General features: G+C 41.9%; 1 protein-coding gene across 1 annotated transcript in view; it reads left to right on the forward strand.

Moving 5' to 3' along the window:
• The window catches only part of LOC149324181 (RNA-binding E3 ubiquitin-protein ligase MEX3C-like), a 45,740-nt gene extending 29,462 nt beyond the window's left edge, over positions 1-16,278 (forward strand). The window contains exon 2 of the mRNA XM_089497395.1: positions 12,788-16,278. Coding sequence (XP_089353521.1) covers positions 12,788-14,016 — 1,229 coding nt within the window. The 3' untranslated portion in view covers positions 14,017-16,278. The remainder of the gene's footprint in view (positions 1-12,787) is intronic.
• The last annotated feature ends 3,721 nt before the right edge of the window (positions 16,279-19,999 follow it).

Below are 19,999 nucleotides of genomic sequence, written 5' to 3' on the forward strand. Positions count from 1 at the left end.
GTCAAGTGAGGCAACAGGAATCAAGGTCAGCACAGTCCAAGGGTCGACGAAGCCAGGAGGTCTGAAGTAGGAAGTGCAGGAGTCTGGAAACAGATTTCAGGGACAGGAATGCTGGCCAGGAAACAGACAGGTTGTACTTGCCTTGGGCAAACTCAGCTCTTAAATGGCCTGATATCAGCTGGTCCTAATCAGAGCTACCTTGTTGCTGCTTGTCCTGCAGCCTGGCTGAGCATCTTTCTCCTTCCTTCTTGATTGAGGACTTAGGACCCAGCTGTGTGCCTCATTAGCAGATGAGTCTTGCCTTTGGCCTGTTAGCTGAGGCTGCAGTTCAACAGGATGAACTGGCTGAGGCTCTTCAGCAGGGAGAGCTGGCTGAGGTTGCTCTGCAACAGGGAGAGCTACGTTCTCTGTCTGGAAGACTTGCCTCCTGATGAGACTCTTCCTCTGGGTCTCAGTCCTCCAGCTCCTGGTCCATGACACCACAACCACTGCCAAACTACTGGATGTATAGAATCCCTGGGATTGAAAAGGCCAAAGAAGGCCTGATGAGATGGAGAGTCAAACAAGATTCACTTGCTATTTGATGTTCTTCTGTTGCCTGTCTTATTGAATCAATTCCTGTATTGCTATGTATTTTATATGTATTATCCTACTATTTCTTAGATTGTACGCCATAGGCGGGTTTACTCTTTTATATTTATTGTTTTTATGTACAGTGCTGTGCAAATCTACAGCGCTATATAAATAATAATAGTAATAATAATAATAATAGTAATAAGATTCCTATCCTATGCTACTGCTACAGTGGACAAAAAGGAACTGGCAGTTTCAACGGGAAGGCTCCTATATAGGGCTGCTGGAGATGGGGCAGGGCTACCACCAAAACACTTATGCAACTCCCTAGTAGATTTTGAAAGATGCAGTGAACAGGCACAGGGTTGACCATTTGTATGAGTCACAGGGACTATGAAGAATAAATGGGAAGAATAAATCTGAGGGTGAGTAAATTTAACATGCCCAAGTGGGTTTTCCTGGCCAAGTGAGGTTTTAAACTTACTTCCTCATGACTGTGTAACTCCAGGGAGATCCTGAAATCTCCCCGAAAGCCACGATGATCAAATTGAGATTTTCTTAAGTCCCATAACACTCAGATTCAGAGGTGATAGCAGCAGCAGAAGAGTATTTCAGCAACCAAACATCAGGAGGTTTTTGGGAAGGGTTAAAGAAACTTGAGAAACGATGTGCCAAATACGTTGAATTTCAAGGTGAATATGTGGAATAGTATGTAAGTTTCATGGCACTAGGTCATTCCCTTCTTGGTTGGGCTGAGAACTTTTCAGGACCCCCTCCTAAAAGCAAAGTACATTGCCTCCCACCCCAGTTCCTTTTTATCCCAGTTGATAAATCTGCTCCAGTTCCAGAAACTAACCTCTTCTCCAGCCTTTAAAACTCTCTTACATTTTCATTTTTGGTTTAAAGTTTTTCCCCATTCTTTCTTAATGATACATCCTGCTTGGTGCCATGTGTTAGTGCTCTAGGAATCTTCCCAGAACCAGAAACACCAATACAAGGTACTTTTGTGGCTTACAGTTGCTTCCACCCAGGAGGCTGTAGACCTAGAAAGTGCTATAATTTGTAAGCTTCTGTGTGGAAGCAATTACAAGTATCTTGCTTGTACTTGTATTAGTGCTTATGATTCTAGGAGGGTTCCTGGAGCATGAGCTAGTATGAGCTTCTTAGCCTTTGTATGTTTTAAGAAAGAAGACAAATGTTTTGAAATAGAAAAAGTATGAGTGTTTTAAAAGCCAGGGAAGCATTAGTTTATGGTGCTGGAGCAGGGTTTTGTTTCCTTCAATTCTTAATTGGATATTTAAAATACAAATCCAAAAGTGAAAGAAAAAAGAGAAAGGGGAAAGCAGAAATTCTAAAGATATTATTTGTATGACACATGCATGCATTAAGGTAAGATGACAATAGTCACTGTCCTATTCTGGAGCATAATGCTCCATGGCAATACTTTCAGGGAGCTTTTTTGCACTCTTTTCCCTTAAGATAGCTTCTCAGTGCTTCCATGCACTCCCACAGCCATTTAGTTGCCAGTTCATGGTACTGTACAGTGGTCCCCCGGGTTACGAAATTAATTCGTTCCGCTGCCCTTTTCGTAACCCGGAAGGCTTTCGCAAGCCGAATTGCCATAGGCGCTAATGGGGAAAAGCCGCGATTTGGTGCGAAATAGCGCCGAAAAGCACCAAAAGTTTTTTCGTAACCCGAAAAAACTTTCGTAACGCGGAACAGTTTTTTTAAATAATTTTTTTTCGTAACCCGGGAATTTCGTAAGGCGGCGCATTCGTATCCCGGGGTACCACTGTACTGTCATTGAATAGTATGGAGCACAAGGATCCACATTTTTGCATCCATGGGGGCAGGGGGGTGAAACCAAACCCTCACTGATATAGAGGGCTTGCTAGTCAATTTGCTTTATTTGGATTTTATGTTGACATGCTGGCCAAGATCCTGCATCAGAGACATAGCCATAATGTTGTTACTATCCCTTTGTCTTCTGATCTGAGCCTTAAAATCTAGCCAGCTGAGGATGTAATCATAGAATCATAGAACTGGAAGAGACCGCAAGGGCCATCCAGTCCAACCCCCCTGTCATGCAGGAAATCCAGATCAAAGCATCCCCGACAGATGGCCATCCAGCCTCCGTTTGAAGACCTCCAAGGAGGGAGACTCCACTACACTCCGAGGTAATCAGTAATTACCATCCGTAATGCCAGGATTTTGTTGCAATTCCTTCCTGCACCAATTCCTGCTGGCGGGAAGAGGTTCACATGTCATCCTTTAGCACAGGTTTTATTTTCTGCAGCAGCAGAAAACAAGCTTGCTTCATCCTCAGTATGACGCCCCTTCAAATGTTTAAACAGGGCTCTCATGTCACCCCTTAACCATCTCTTCTTCAGGCTGAAAATACCCAGCTCCCTCAGTCTCCTCATAAGGCATGGTTTTCAGATCCTTCACCATTTTGGTCTTCCTCCTTTGGACATGCTCCAGCTTTTCAACATCCTTTTTGAATTGTGATGCCCAGAACTGGACACAGTATTCAAGGTGGGGCCTGACCAAAGCAGAATGGCACTATTACTTCCCTAGATCTAGATACTGTACTTCCATTAATGCATTTTTGACTTCATCAGCAGAAGCATAATATCCAAATCAAGGGGGGAGTAATACTACTATGCTCTGCTGGACGACATCTCAGAGGGGCTTTAGCTGAGAATTCCTATACTTGCAGGGGCTTACAGTAGAAGGCCCTCGTGGTATTTGCCAGCTCTGTGATTCTAATCTGGTCTTATGAATTATGTCCATATTTTAATATAGGTTTAAAAACTTGAAGGTGGGCTCTTTAACAGTGAATTAAGTGTCATGGTGTGCTGTTTAGCTTAGTTATTTCAAGACTCTCAAGTTCTGTCCATTCTTTCATTAAACCCTCTGCATGTGATGATCTCTCACATGTCCAGGGACCTGGAAACAATGTGTGGGAGTTCCAAGTTTCCCACATTATAGCCTTATGCTTCCACATTCAGTGTTGCACCAAAAGTGGAAAACATCATAGATCATACATATGCATGTGATTCATCATCGTTTAATGGCTTATCAGGCTGTTAGATGTTTTGTTATGATACAGCACATTGAAGAAGTAATTAATAGGAAGGTCAAGAAAGCCCCACCGATTAGAGTTAAAAACAAACATGAAAATACTCCGGTAATACTATAAGAAAGTGAATAGCCTTTGTTTTGACCAGGCTGCCTGTACAGTAGTCTATTGCAACTGTGCTCTGCTGCTGGTTCCTTACAAACTAAACTCACTTAGCATTGATTGATGACGCATTGGGGAGTTTCAGGTGTCACACACTGCAGCTTTATTTGATGGTGATTCTGTCTCTCCAAATAATAGAGGAGACCTTGACCTTGGGGTTTGTAGAGTCAGCTTTCCTTTCAGAATCACTATTTTTATTTTTAAACAACTATGTAATGGGCCTTTTGTATTGGCTTTTGACTCAGCACATAAAGGATGGGCCTTGCATTTTGTGAGAGGCTTTGAAACATCTACAGTCCTTTCTGGTGAGAAACTAAAGGGCCAGTGGGGTCTGCAAAATACAATATTTTCAGTCAGGCAGAGCTTTTGAAAACTAGTCTTTCCAAGCTCTGAAATTTGGCATAAGGCAAGTCTGTAGTTCTTTCTTCTTCTTAGGTCAATAAAAAAGGAGTAGGAATCTGAAGGTAGTCTCTTAGCTATTAAAATGTCTCATTTTTAATATTTGCTCCTATTTGGCAGGATTTTTTTTCCCATGTGAAAGCAGATTTCACCAGTAATAACACAGCATGTTGCTTCTGCTGTGGAGTCTTAGATTTCTTATTGAGAAGATTACCCACGCCTTTTTATAGAAACAACTTTAAATTTTAATGAGGGTTGGAAGATATTAAAGTTGTACATACAAATTAACAGAATTACATCCTTTCTTGTAGCCTACTAAGCTCTTTTGACACTGCTGACATGTTAAAGCCTCTATTGAAACTGAGGTCAAGGTATAGAGGAAGTTTTTCTTGGTCCAGAAAGAGACTAAATACTTGACATGGCCAAGCCCAGATCATTGGATCTGCTGCTTCTGCAGTTTAGACCTCTCAGTGTGATGGGAAAATGCTGGTTTTCCAAGGATTTCAGTGGCTCATGGAATCATGTATTGTTAGCCAAGCAGGTCTCCCATGTATTTACGAGCAATTCAGTTGGCAGTGTTCTTACATTCCTGATAAAGAAAATACTTGGTTGCTATCATAGCAAAGTCTTGTGAAAGTAAAGAGTGATAAAACTATACTGAGTAGGGAAATTCCAACAGTGACTTTGAGATGCTTTCTGGCCATAAATTTAATATAAAGTAGAAAGCTTTTAACAGGGCTTGAAAGAATGTTTTGGTTGGGTTGTTTTTTGTTTGTTTGTTTGTTTGTTTTTAACTTCAAAACTTTCAGTTAGAAGGGAAAATGGAAAAGAAGCTCAAAATAAAACCTCCTACAATCATAGAATTGTACAGTTGAAAGAGACTACAAGGGCCATCCAGTTCAACCCTCTGCCATGCAGGAATTCTCAATCAAAGCATTCCGGACAGATAGCCGTCCAGCCTCTGTTTAAAGACCTCTAAGGAAGGAGACTCCACTACACTCCAAGGGAGTTTGTTCCACTATCGAACAGCCCTTACTGTCAGGAAGTTCCTCCTAATGTTGAGGTGGAATCTCTTTTCCTGGAGCTTGCATCCATTGCTCCGGGTCCTGTTCTCTGGAGCAGGAGAAAACAAGCTTGCTCCCTCCTCAATATGACATCCCTTCAAATATTTAAATAGGGCTATCCTATCACCTCTTAACCTTCTCTTCTCCAGGCTAAACATTCCCAGATCCCTAAGTTGTTCCTCATAGGGCATGGTTTCCAGACCCTTCACCATTTTAGTCACCCTCCTTTGGACACGCTCCAGTTTTTCAACATCCTTTTTGAATTGTGGTGCCCAGAACTGGACACAATATTCCCGGTGGGGCCTGACCAAAGCAGAATACAGTGCCGCTATTACTTCTCTTGATGTAGACACTATACTTTTATTGCTACAACCTAAAATTGCATTGGCCTTTTTAGCTACTGCATCACACTGTTGACTCATGTTCAACTTGTGGTCTACTTGGACTCCCAGATCCTTTTCACACATAGTTTCATTCAGCCAGGTGTCCTCCATCCTGTATCTGTACATTTCATTTTTCTGCCCTAAGTGCAGTACCTTACATTTCTCCGTGTTGAATTTCATTTTGTTAGCTTTGGCCCAGATATCTAGTCTATTCAGGTCGTTTTGAATTTTGATCCTGTCCTCTGGAGTATTAGCTATTCCTCCTAATTTGGTGTCATCTGCAAATTTGATAAGTATATCCCCAGTTCTGTCCTCCAAGTCATTGATAAAGATGTTGAATAACACTAGGCCCAGGACAGAGCCCTGTGGGACCCCACTGGTCACTTCTCTCCAGGATGAAAAGGAGCCATTGTTGAGCACCCTTTGGGTTCGGCTGGTCAACCAATTACAAATCCATGTAACAGTGCCTTGTCTAGCCCACGTTTTACAAGCTTGTTTGCAAGAATGCCATGGGAATCCTTGCCAAAGGCCTTACTGAAATCAAGATATACTATATCCACAGCATTCCCTTCATCTACCAAGCTGGTTAATTTTATCAAAGAAAGGAATAAGATTTGTCTGGCATGACTTGTTTCTCTGAAACCCATGTTGACTTTTTGTGATTATGGCATTGCCTTCTAGATGTTCACAGACTCTCTGTTTAATGATCTGCTCTAGAATCTTTCCTGGTATTGATGTCAAAATAACTGGACGTTAATTGATGGGATTTTTGAAGATGGGGACAACATTTGCCCTCCTCCAGTCTTACTGGGATGTCTCCTGTTCTCCAGAAGTTCTCAAAGATTATTGCCAATGGCTCCAATATTACATTTTCCAGTTCTTTTAATACTCTTGGATGTAGTTCATCTGGTCCTGGAGACTTATATTTGTTTAGATTAACCAGATATTCCTGTACTATCTCTTTACTTATTCTGTAATGAAATTCCCTTATTCTGTCCTCTGCTCCATTATCCTCAGGTTGAACACTCTTTTCCTTTTCTGAGAACACAGAGGCAAAGAAAGTGTTGAATAATTCTGCCTTTTCTCTGTCTTCTGTTAGCATTTTGCCATCTTCTCCATGCAGTGGCCCTTCCATTTCCTTTTTCTTATTTTTGCTGTGGACATATCCACAAAAGCCCTTTTTATTGTTCTTAACCTTTCTAGCAAGCCTGAGTTCATTCTGCGCTTTAGCTTTTCTGACTTTACTCCTACACACGCCTGCTATTCGTTTGAATTCCTCTTTGGTGATTTCCCCATTTTTCCATTTCTTATACATGTTCCGTTTAAAACAATGCTTCCCAACCTGTGGTCAGGACCCCTTTGGGGGTCGAATGACCCTTTCATGGGGGTCGCCTAAGACCATCATAAAACACCTATTTAATTACAGTTCTGAAGTAGCAACAAAAATAATTTCATGGGTTTGGTCACCACAACATGAGGAACTGTATTAAAGGGTGGCGGCATTAGGAAGGTTGGGAACCACTGGTTTAAAAGTTAGTAATAAAATAATAAATAAATAATAAAACTTTAATTTATATCCTGCTTTTTGTTACCACAATCAAAGCGGCGTACAATCTTAAAAATACAATATATACAATCCCCCCCTTAAAAAAGAATTAAACAATTCTATCCATTAAAATTACAAACGATAAAATCTAAAAACTATAATACAATAATAAAATAATGGTGGGCAGAATCTTCGCTAATATATGTCTGTGGGGGGAGCGTTACATGGCCGGGTTCTATTCCGGGAAGGCCTGCCGGAAGACATCCATCTTGACAGCTTTCTTGAAGCTCTCTAGGTTGGTAATTTGATGAATCTTGTCCGGCAGGCCATTCCATAAAGTGGGAGCGAAAGTTAGCTCAGTTGAAAGTTCCTTAGTCATCCATCCTGGTTTCTTGAGACACCTCCCATAAGTTTACTGAAATCAAATCTCCTAACGTCTAGAATGCGTGTCTGACTATTTCTGGCTTTTCCTTTCCACTGTATAACAAACTCCAGGAGAACATGGTCACTTCCACCTAATGATCTCACCACTTGCACCCCATTAACCAAGTCATCCTTGTTGGTTAGGATCAGATCTAAAATAGCTGACCCCCTTATTCCCTCTTCCCCCTTTCGGAAAATGAAATTGTATATAATAGTTATTATAATAGTAACCCTTTTCCCTACAATCTCTACTTGAAACTAACTGTTCAAGCTTTTGTCATACCTTATACTCAGTTCAGCTAGTAATTTCTCTGTGAATATGGTGTATTTATTTAACTTTTATTTATAAAGCACTGTAAATTTACACAGCACTGTACATACAAACTTTTTAATTGGATGGTTCCCTGCCCTCGGGCTTACAATCTAGAAAGACACGACACAGAAGGAGAAGGGAGTGGTGGTGGGGAAGGGGATGAGAGCCAGCAGTTCTTCTCTACCTCCGAGGCCTGGATCAGGGGAGATGGACTGGAGCAGGGGTCGGCAACCTCCGCCCCGCAGGCTGGATGTGGCCCGCGGAGGCCTTTTGGCCTGCCGCCGCCACTGATTGCAGCTTTTCCCGGTTCCCGGGCGCCGCCATTTTGTTTTTCAAAATGGCGGTGAAGACTCACGCAACCTTCCCCGCCATTTTGAAAAACAAAATGGCGGCGGCCTAGACAAGAAAGGTCGCGCAATATGGCGGCCTCTGGGAGGCCCGTTGCCTTCGCTGGGGCCCTCTAAGAGGGCTCTGGCGGCAGCGGTGGCCCTCTGGTAGGCCCGTTGCCGTCGCTGGGGCCCTCCAAGGGATGGCAAAAGGGCCGGCAAAGAGGAGGAGGCCTGGCCCCCAGTGGTGGAAGCTCCACCCCCGGCTTCAGGCCCCCAGTTGTCTGAGGGACAGCAACCCGACCCCCAGCTCAAAAAGGTTGCCTACCCCTGGACTGGAGGGAGGGCTTGGCTTCTTAATGGATGGTTAATCATCTTCCAGGGAGGCCTGTTGGAGCTAGCCTGCCTCTCTAGTAGGATAATACATATAAAATACATAGCAATACAGGAAATGATTCAATAAAACAGGCAACAAAAGAACATCAAATAGCAAGTGACAATTATGCAATGCCTGGGAAGGCTTCTCTGAACAGGATGGTCTTCAGCTCCATTTTGAAGCTGGTTAAAGAAGTGATGGCTCTTGCTTGCGGGGGAAGAAGGTTCCAGGAGTGAGGGGCAGTGAGTGAAAAGGGGTGAATCCGAGATGGGGCAGAAGAAATCCTGGGCTGGGACAGCAGACCTTGACTACCAGAATGGAGGTCCCTGCCCCATCTCGTATTCACTCCTTTTCACTTCCGAAGGTCTGATAAGTAAGGAGGGCCAGCCCATGTAGGGCTTTAAACGTTGACAGCAAGAGCTTATACTGAATGCAGAAAAGGAGGGGGAGCCAGTGAAGGGATGCCAACACAGGAAAGATGTGGTCAGAGCGGTGGGTGGAAGTGATAATGCGTGCAGCTGAATGCTGGACAGAAATTAAAGGACGGAGGTGAGAAAGAGGAAGCCCAGCCAGGAGGACGTTACAGTAATCCAGTCGTGAGATCACTAGGGCATGGACCAGGATCTTGGCAGTAGAGGCAGAGAGATATGGTCAGATTTTGGCAATATTGTATAAAAAGAATCTACAAGCCTTGGCTGTGGTCTGGATCTGAGGGATACACGACAGAGAAGAATCAAAGATAAAACCATGACTGCGGTCTTGCTGGACTGGTTGAATACAAATGTTGTCCACAGAGACAGAAAAGGAGTGTTGAAGGATGGGCTTAGGAGGAAAGACAAGAAGCTCTGTCTTGGACATGTTGAGCTTCAAACGCCGATGGCGCATCCACTGCGAGACAGCTGTGAGGCAAGACGAGATTTGCTGTTCAAGCCTTGGAGAAAGGTTAGGGGTGGAAAGATACAACTGGGTGTTATCGGCATACAGATGGTAGGAAAAACCAAAAGAGCTGATGAGTTTACCTAAGGACAGTGTGTAGAGAGAAAACAGAAGGGGACCCAGAACAGAGCCCTGGGGAACTCCAACAGATAAGGGAACGGAGGACGAAGTCTGATCACCTGTGACCACTGCAAAAGATCTGCCAGACAAGCAAGATCTAAAGCAGTCGAGAACAGAGTCTGAGAACCCAAGGTCAGAAAGTATATCAACTATTTTCTATTGGATGCCCCCCTCAGTTGAAGTAGGTATCAAGTAGCCTGTTAGTTACTGCTTTTCAACAAGCATTATATCTTCATCCTAGAGAAATCTTGGTGTTGATAATTTTGACAACACTTTTGAAGGTATTCTTATGACTTCAGTTGCTTCCAGTACATTGAATTTTGATAAATCTCCACCACTTATCAAAGCCATCTGGTCTGGATTAAGCATATCTACAGCAGAACTCTATTATTAATCAGTTTGTTTTGCATAATTATAAGGGATTTAAATACCAATTACAGCATGCCTGCGTTATACCTGGGCGCGCTATACATGGCTTTGAGCACATGCGCAAGGGGTGGCACGTCCCATTCAGATGAATGGAGTGCGCGCCCATGGTGTGTGCGCACAAGCCCCATTCAAATGAATGGGGCTCGAGCATAGCAGGATTTCGCCTTACGCCGGGGGGCGGGGGGCGGCATCCAGAACGGATCCCCTGCATAAGGCAAGGGTCCACTGTATATAGAAATTTTAAAACAGTTTTGCCTTACAGCAGTAGAAATTGATATTTTAAGTTCATTGATTTGAAAATCATTCCCATGCTCATCTCCACACAATTATTCCATTAGACTGTGAAACTTTAAAACTGTTAGCCTTCCATTCTTCACTTCTTAAGTCCTAGTATTTCATAAGTGGGAAATTAATTTTTCAAACAGATTTGTTGTCTGTTAATTGTGTATTCTCTCAAAAGATTTATTTAACTGATGATCTTTTAAACTGAAAATATTCAAAGCGTTGGATCTTGTTATTCAGTATTTGGTGATTACCATATTAGCTTTACTAATATGGTAATCATAGCTTACTTGCTAATTAGCTTACTTGCTGTTCACCGCTATGATCTTTGGAATAGCGGTATATAAATAAAACAAATTATTATTATTATTATTATTATATTGCATAACTTAAAATTAATTTTCCTGAAACTGCACATTCTAGAAGAACATTAAAAGGTAGACCAGAGGTGGACCACCAGCTTGAAATAAACATATTGTACATGAAGTATCTGGATGCAGCCTAAACAAATGAAATTATTCTAGATGAAATGAAAATTCATAGACATGGTTACAGATCATCACTGTTCAGTTGGTATTGTTTGCATCCTGAATGTACTCTCTTAAATTTGGGGAGGAGGGGCTGCCAAAAAAAATTTACCCCAGGATAATCGATATCGGGCTTTTCCCCCAAGTTTTTACAAGAAATTTGCATCGTTTTTTTGTGTGAACAATGATGCAAATAGACTCTAATAGACTGGGGTTAAATTCTCCATTCCTTTAATGGGTTTCAAATTCATTTGCATCATCAACAGCCTATATGGGTGAGAAAGTGCTCCCTCCTTCCGCAGCAGAACAGCTGCTGCTGGGAATAAAAGAGGGAAAGGAGAGAGAAAAAAGGATGTTGGCCCCTCAAGTGGTGGGAAAAGGACTCTATCTGGCTGAGGGTTGCTGATGGGTGTGGGTACAAGGGAAGAGTCCCAGCATGCGTGAGCAACCAAACTTGCAGAAACATGGAATGATGTGGTTCCTGGAAAAATAGCGCTCCATGGTGTGAATAACAAACCCAGGATGCATGAGTGAGATTATTCACATTGTTCCGGTAAAATGATGTGTGAATGACCCCTAAATCCCCTAAATCCCTTTTGAAATTTTGTAAGGCGATTAAGAACTTTTGTTTAGTATGCTGTTAGTTGCTAGTTCATTTTTGCTACTATAAATATGGAGTGTCGCTTATTGCATTACTTTTTAATCTTATTTTATTGCAAACAGATTAGACCTTTTTTTAAAAAAGAAAAGCGATGTGTAAAATTAATGAGTAAATGAAAACATCCCCTCTTCCTATGTAGTGATGTCCCTGTGACATTATTTGCCATTGAATTGTTCTATCAAAGTGGAACTTTAAATGACTGTTCCCCCCAAGGAACCTCCAGAGGCCACATGGACTGGCCAGAATGGGGGGGGGGTGTCGGCTGTAATTGATCAGAGGTCTACTTATGGTTTTGGAAAACAGTGTTTTCTCATGTTTAATAGGCCAGTGATAAGAGCTGTGAGCCATCTAAGAGGAGAGTTTGCCAGTCTTGGAAGTTTCCAAAGCAATTCAGCCTCTTTTTAGCCACAGGATAAAAAGAGTGGAGCTACAGAAACAATCTTGAGTCTGTATATTGCCCCAAGCCTACATTTTGCCTTTTGCCAAGCTAATTATGTAAAGGAAGATTTAAATGAAAAAATTTTAGTATAGTGGAGTGACTAGGAATGCGAGTGACTAATGTTTGAATCCCCACCAGACTATGGAAACTCACTGGGTGACCTTGGCTATTTCACACTCTCTCACCTTAAAGCAGGCAGGGACCAACACCTTTTGAACAAATCTTGCCAAGAGACTCCCATGATAAATTCACCCTAAGATCACTGTAAGTCAGAAATGATTGGAAAGCATACAACAGCGAATGCTGGAATGAGTTAATATTCTGAGTTCCATGAACAGAAGATTCAGAGCTGTTTTAAGACTCAAAATTCAGAAAAGGTGTGAAAGTAGTCACTAACTTATGAAGTGGCATGACACTTACCAATATCTAACGTTAATTTTCAAAACACAAGTGATTTTTCAAAACAACATGGGTTTAACATGTAAAGAATTCAGCAAACAGATTAGTTTGCAGATGTTTTCTGATTTTGCAAATGTTTTCAAGAGCAGTCATTCATATTTGGTAGATGTTTGGTCTGAGTGTATCGAGGTGATTTGTTGAAAGGATTTCAGTTTCACTGATCTGAATATATTGGGAAGTGCAGTGGTAGCACAAAGTCTTTTGGAGGCTAGGTGGGATTTTCCCTACATCAATTTCTTTTCTTTACTAAACCTTTCCTTTTTGTGTCTTATGTTTTCACTGTACAGGTTGCAAAATAAAGGCATTACGAGCCAAAACGAATACATACATCAAGACCCCTGTTCGTGGAGAAGAGCCCATTTTTGTTGTCACGGGACGGAAGGAAGATGTAGCCATGGCCAAAAGGGAAATTCTTTCTGCTGCTGAACACTTCTCCATGATAAGAGCTTCACGCAACAAAAATGGCCCTGCTCTAGGTGGGCTGCCTTGTAACCCCAACCTGCCAGGCCAAACAACAGTCCAAGTCAGGGTGCCTTACCGTGTTGTCGGGCTGGTTGTTGGCCCAAAAGGCGCTACGATCAAAAGAATTCAGCAGCAGACTCATACCTACATAGTTACTCCCAGTAGAGACAAGGAGCCAGTCTTTGAGGTTACCGGCATGCCTGAAAATGTAGATCGTGCTCGTGAAGAGATAGAAATGCACATTGCCATGCGCACTGGAAACTACATTGAACTGAATGAAGAAAATGATTTCCATTACAATGGTACAGATGTGAGCTTTGAAGGAGGGAATTTAGGGTCTGCCTGGCTTACTTCGAACCCAGTACCACCTCCGAGTCGTACCAGAATGATTTCTAATTACAGAAATGACAGTTCCAGTTCTTTAGGAAGTGGGTCTACTGATTCCTACTTTGGAAGCAATAGGCTGGCTGACTTCAGCCCAACTAGTCCATTCAGCACAGGCAATTTTTGGTTTGGAGAAACATTGCCTTCTGTAGGTGCAGAGGATCTCACAGTCGACTCTCCTGCCTACGACTCCTTACCAACACCTTCGCAAACCATCTGGACCCCTTTTGAACCGGTTAACCCACTCTCCACCTTCAGTAGTGAACCTGCTAGTAACACGAAGACTGCACGGAGAGGGAGTCAGCCATCTACTCCTCGTCTGTCACCCACATTTCCTGAAACCTTAGAACATCCACTGGCGAGGAGAGTAAGAAGCGATCCACCCAGTACAGTTGGTCAAGTTGGCCTTCCGATCTACATCCCTGCATTTTCAAATGGTACCAACAGCTACTCTTCTTCCAATGGCGGTTCCACGTCTAGTTCTCCTCCGGAGTTGAGACGAAAGCACGACTGTGTGATATGCTTTGAGAATGAAGTAATCGCTGCCCTGGTTCCGTGTGGCCACAACTTATTCTGCATGGAATGTGCCAACAAGATTTGTGAAAAAGAAGCACCATCATGTCCAGTTTGCCAGACAGCTGTTACTCAGGCGATTCAAATTCACTCTTAAATATATAGAGATATTATATATGGACTTTTTAAACTCTTAATGGCTTGGATGTAATGGTACCCCCTAAGTAAACTTATAATGAACTCAGACTGTTATTGGGCTTTCTTGAGATTAGGCTAATTTGTTTGAAAGGCATGTACTCTTTTTCTGAAAGGCTTATATAATTAACACTAAGCCTAGCCAATCTTTCTCCATTTTGGTTGCAACTGTGGCACCTATAGCAAAATTCTTCTGGAACGAAGCTGTGAAGTGGTAGAAATGACAGGAAGTTTGATCAGTTTTGGAACAGGATAGAGCATGAGCACTCATAGGCTTTCCAGATGATCTTGACTATGTATTGGTGGTGATGGTCATGGCAGTGAAAAGCCTAGTACAGCCCCGAATGCAGAAACAGTTAGTCAAGGGGGAAGGGTACAAAAGGATTATCAGTGTATCAAACACACTTCCAATGCTGCCTTCTTTACACTGCCAGTTTTTCAAAACAGGTTTGGGGGCACTTTTTTTTCCCTCTTTACAACATAGGCTTAATTTATCAAATGTTGCAATTAATTTTATGATGCACAAATTGAGTTGCTGGTGCTTGGTGGGGTAGCGCAATGGTAGTTTTTATTAGTGTGATCATTGTTCAGAGAGGATGAGGGAGGGCAAAACGGTATGAATTAACTCCCTTCTCATCCAATATGCAAAGAGGGCCTCTTGAAAAGAATCAGGAATGTTGTGGGTCTTCCGTTGCTGAAATGTAGGAAAAGTCTACTTTGCCTCATTCAGTACAGAGGGACACAGGAGCTCCAACACATCCACAAAGATTCCCTGCAAGTAATGGTTTTGCTGATTGTTTTAGAGAAGGGACCCAATTTTGTGTAATGCACTCTTTAAGGATTGGCTCTCTTTGTAGAAACGAAGGGGACCTTCTGCTTGTGCTGGAGCATCATGCATGCGGTAGACCATGCATGCTGTTCATGTTGTAGAGAGTTGTGGTGCTCCCAAACTGAATGCAGCCTACCAAGGTTCCTGCCCCCCCCCCCATCTCCCCAAATTGCTTCTGTGGCGCATACATCAGATGGGGGAAGACCGCTGTTGGGTTTTGCACTCCTTGTATCCGATAACTAGGATGCTAACATTCCATTGGCTAGCTTGATCAAGCTGTTCTTAAATTAACCATTTTAGAGAATATCCAAGTTTGAAAATGTGAATCATTTTTATGTTTCAACTATATTTGCACATTATGTGAAGCATGTATTTTATTTTTAGTAATGTAAGGGGGAAAAGAAAAGAGTCGCATCTGCTCTCTTACTTATATCATTCATGAAAGCAGCAGTGACTGTGACCCAGCAAAAAGTGGTTTATCTCATTTCAGAACCACACTTCCCTGTGTTAAGGGGAAAAAATTAGCTTCTCTCCTCATTTTCTCGGTGTTTGTTTTCTTTACATTTCAACCTGTGGATGCTTCTCACTACTTCATCCTCAGAATGTTCCCAAATCTGTGCTGGCATTTGAAAAAAGAACACTCAGAAGTTCTGATGGATTTATTTTTTTATTTCCTGCTTTTTTTTCCTTTTCTTTTTTGAGCAATATTTTCCCAAGCTGCAACAGATTTTTTCTCAGTATAGCAAACTATGTGTATTGAACTAGTAAATATACAGAAATCTTTATTTTTTATTTCCACTTGAAAGAGTTACATTTCGTATAAAAAAAGTTTACAGATAACGGTTTTTATTTTATGATTTTTTTCAGTATAAAAGTTGCCTTGATGGCATATTATTATTATTATTATTATTATTATTATTATTTACATTATGAGATGCATAACTTTAACGCTAACAGCTTGTAGGATAGTTTAAATGTCAGTATTGAAACCTTAAATCTTTAGCTGCAGTCTTGTAGATAATGAACAATCTTGTTCACCAAGCATGTCTTTTGTATTCTCTCGCATTGTACACTGCAACTAATAAGCCAAGGAGTCGACATACATTAGGTGCGTGTACTGTTTCTATAAACCACAGACTCAAGAATGACAAAGCTCTCAATATAGTTTAGTATTTGCTAATTTTACTACACTCTTTTTGTTATGTATATGTAGGGAGGTCATAGGGATTATAAATTCGATTTGAGTAAAGTTTAAAAAAACATATATTTTATGATAAAGGGCCTTTAACTTATGATGGCCAAAGCACTGATATTATATATTTGCTGTAAAGAGAATTATAAGAGTTTTATTTTTCTGATATTAAAAGTTACTTAATAAAGACTTGTTTCCATTAATTTGAATGCTTTCTTGGTGTTTTCATCGTTTATCCTTTTCTGGCAGCTTTTACAGTCTTATAAAATACACAGACAGAAAGCCCACTTTTAAGAGACTTGTCATCTAATGTCAAAGGATGGTTTTCCATTTAGAGATCTGCTGCAAAAGAAATCATAACAGTAACTTCAGTAATAACTAGTTTTATCATAATTGTTTTATTAAATGGCACCATCAGTTGACTTTTTCTTTTCTTTTGCAGTTGTGTAACTATGCCAGCATGCAGTAGTGGTTTTAGCATAGGACTAGGACTCTGGAGACCAGGGCTCAATTCCCTGCTCAGCCATGGAAACCTACTTGGGTGACCCTGGGTGAGTGACACCCTCTCAGCCCCAGATACATTCACCTTAGGGTCACTATAAGTTGGAAACAACTTGAAGGCACTCAACAACAACAAAGCAAAAAAAAAAGGTGGGGATTGCATGAAGGTGAGATGCACTGAGGTGCTTAAGATGAGAAGTGGAAACCACCTTTGGAGGAAAGAGATGTTTATGGAGAGGACCACCTTGTCCCTATTGGGCGGGGGGGGGGGAGCAGGCCTTGGAGAGGGAGTTGTGGAGTGTTAAAGAAGTAGAGAACTTGAGATCCATATAAATGAGAATGGAATGAACCAGCTTAACCTTGGTTTGTTGTGTAGGCTGTGCCTAGAGACCATACTTAGCATTTGACTTACCTATAACAGTTCTTTGAGTTGTCATCTGAGAATTCACATAACCCGCCCTCCTCTCCTCCTCATGCCATTCCTTTTTCCAGATCTCCTGATGGCAAATTTGGAACTGGGTCTCTGTAGGAAAACACAATTTATATGTGTGCAGGCAAGGAGATGAAGTTGCTGCCAAAACACAGCTCTAAAAGCTACTGGAGATCTCTGCGATGGCACAGAATGACCCATATGTTTGATTTCACAGATGACAACTTGAGGAAGCACAGTTACAGGTAGGCAATCTGTTCTTTTTAAGGGTCAGCAGACAGTGGAAAGGCTGATTTGAATCCACAGGGGCAGAGAGTGAGCAAACTACAGGAAAAGAGATTCCACCTAAATATTAGGAAGAACTTGCAGATGGCAAGAGCTGTTTAATATACTACCTCAAAGTGTGATGGAGTCTCCTTTGGAGGATTTTAAACAAGCTGGGTGGCTAATAATAATAATAATAATAATAATAAAATTTTATTTCTATACCGCTATTCCAGCGATCACAGCGGTGTACATCAAAGAGTAAGACAATTGAAACATTAGCATGAAATAATACAAAGTTAATAATTAAGAACAGTTAAAACAAAAAACTAACAACACCCTATACAAGTGGCTGTGTAGAATGGAATACACAAAAACATTGCCACGGGGAAAAGAATGACCACAAGGCTCACGGGGGGAAAGCCTGGCGGAACAAAAAAGTCTTCAAGTTCTTCTTGAAAGCATCGAGGGAGGTGGAAGTACGGAGCTCATTGGGGAGGGAGTTCCAGAGCTGAGGGGCTGAAATAGAGAAAGCCCTCTGAGCTGATACATATCGAGCGTCTGGAACTCTTAAAAGATGTCTTTCACCCGACCTGAGAGTGCGGGGCGGATTGTATGGGGAGAGGCGGTCCTCGAAGTACCCTGGGCCCAAGCCATTTAGGGCTTTATAGGTGATAACCAACACCTTGTATTCGGCCCGGAAGCGAATAGGCAGCCAATGGAGATCTTTTAGGACTGATGTTATATGGTTGGCCCTGGAACATCCAGTAACCAGCCGAGCAGCCATATTCTGCACTAATTGAAGTTTCCGGGTTTGGTACAAGGGTTGCCCCATGTAAAGCGCATTACAGAAATCTAATCGAGAGGTTACCAGAGCATGTATAACGGTTTCAAGGTCCTCCCAGCCAAGGAAGGGTCGCAGTTGGCATATCAGCCGAAGCTGATAACAGGTGCTCCTGACCGCTGCATCCACCTGAGCAGTAAGGTGAAGCGATGAGTCCAGAAGCACCCCCAAACTGCGAACAGAGTCCTTCACAGGAAGCGTGACCCCATTTAGGACAGGTGGAAAAATTTCCTTACCCAGACCAGGAGAGCCAATCACCAGTACTTCCGTTTTCTCTGGATTCAGGCTGAGTGATTTGATGAGAGTGCTTCAATTGTGTATTCTTGCAAGGCAGCGGGTTAGACCGGATGGCCCTCCTGGTCTCTTCCAATTCTGTGATTCTAGGAAATGTGCACAAGTAAATTTACAGCGCTATATAAATAAAGGTTAATAATAATAGTAAACACAGATAAAGAGGGTATGACATTGCCATTAAAGTTTGGGCTGGATATTGATGAGGTTGGGATTTGGAAAGAGAACTGTCTTCATCTGAGGAACAGAAGCCATTTGATAGTAAAGTGTGGCTGTATTCAGCCATCGAGGGCCTCCAGGATTTTGAAATCCCTGTAGAGGTGCAAGGGAATTTTCACCACATTTTCTGTGTTCCAGGGCCCTTTTAAGCCCAGGAGAAGCCTTTTTAAAAATTGCAGCTTCCCACTTGCTTCATTTCCTCTTTACAAAAAAGAAAGGCCTCTCCTGGGCATAAAATGTCCAGGGAGTTCCTAAGGACGTTTGTGAGGACAAAAAAATAAAATTAGATGTTTGAGGTGGCAAGTGGTCCAAACTCTGCTGAAGGGGCAATGAGGCCTTCTGTCATCCATCTCATAGTTGCACATCCCAGATTTACAGGCCTATTTTTCAGGTGGTTAACTTTCCAAGTTTAAAACAGAGCAGAAAGAAGAGATATACGTTTAATAGGGGGGCACCAGACTTATTTATCTGTATCTGCTGGGATAGTAAAGGAATTGGCAGAGCCCCAAGAGTCGTAGTGCTGGAGCAGAATGAACAATTCAGTGGTGAGTCCTGCTATAGACAAGAGAAGAATGTTGTTCCCGCTCATAAACTAGAGAAATTAAAAGTGCTTCCTTATTTACATGCTGTTGCAAGTCCTATTGGGTCTAGAGTTTGTTGTGTATAGGAAGATGGAAAGGACAAAGCACCTTAGTAACTGCACAAGCAGACATATCCATGCACACACACCCTTCCTTAGTAATTCTCAGGATTGCTCAGAAGAAAAGGAAGATCAGAACCTTTTTCATTCTACCTGGTTTTGTAATAATTGTTTCCAGATGGTGTAGTGACTTGACTGCTGGATTAGGACACTGGGAGATGGATTTAAGTCCCTGTTCAATCACGAAACCCTAGGTGACAGTGAAAGCCACTGTTGGCCTTAGAGGAAGGCACCAGCAAACCTCTGAATAAATCTTACTAAGGAAACACTATGATAGGATCACTGTAAGTCCAAGTTGTCTTGAAAGCATTTAACAACAGCCAACTTTTAATGGACAAAATACTCTATAACATTCATCTTAAGGTAAGTTCACCTAAGTTGTTCCCATTTTGCAGAGATGGAAACTCGAGACTGCACAAGTGAATTGCCAAGGGCAATTCTTCAGTCAATTCACATTTGAATAAAGGTCCAACGTGAGCGTGCTTATCCATGTGGTTATGTTTGGTGCATCAGGATGGAGAAGCGCAAGTGGCTTGGGGGAAACAGACTTTCTTGGCTTCACAATACAGTACTCGCTCTGAACCTTAAAAATGCAATCGCATTAAATTTTAAATTAAATAAAAATCAATTTTAAATTTGCTTTTTTTTACTGTATTCATTTAAACTGAGCCGCTT

This window comes from Sceloporus occidentalis, unplaced genomic scaffold, assembly GCF_023333645.1.
Source record: "Sceloporus occidentalis isolate IW3139 unplaced genomic scaffold, rSceOcc1.0.p SCAF_1, whole genome shotgun sequence".
Classification (NCBI taxonomy): domain Eukaryota; kingdom Metazoa; phylum Chordata; class Lepidosauria; order Squamata; family Phrynosomatidae; genus Sceloporus; species Sceloporus occidentalis.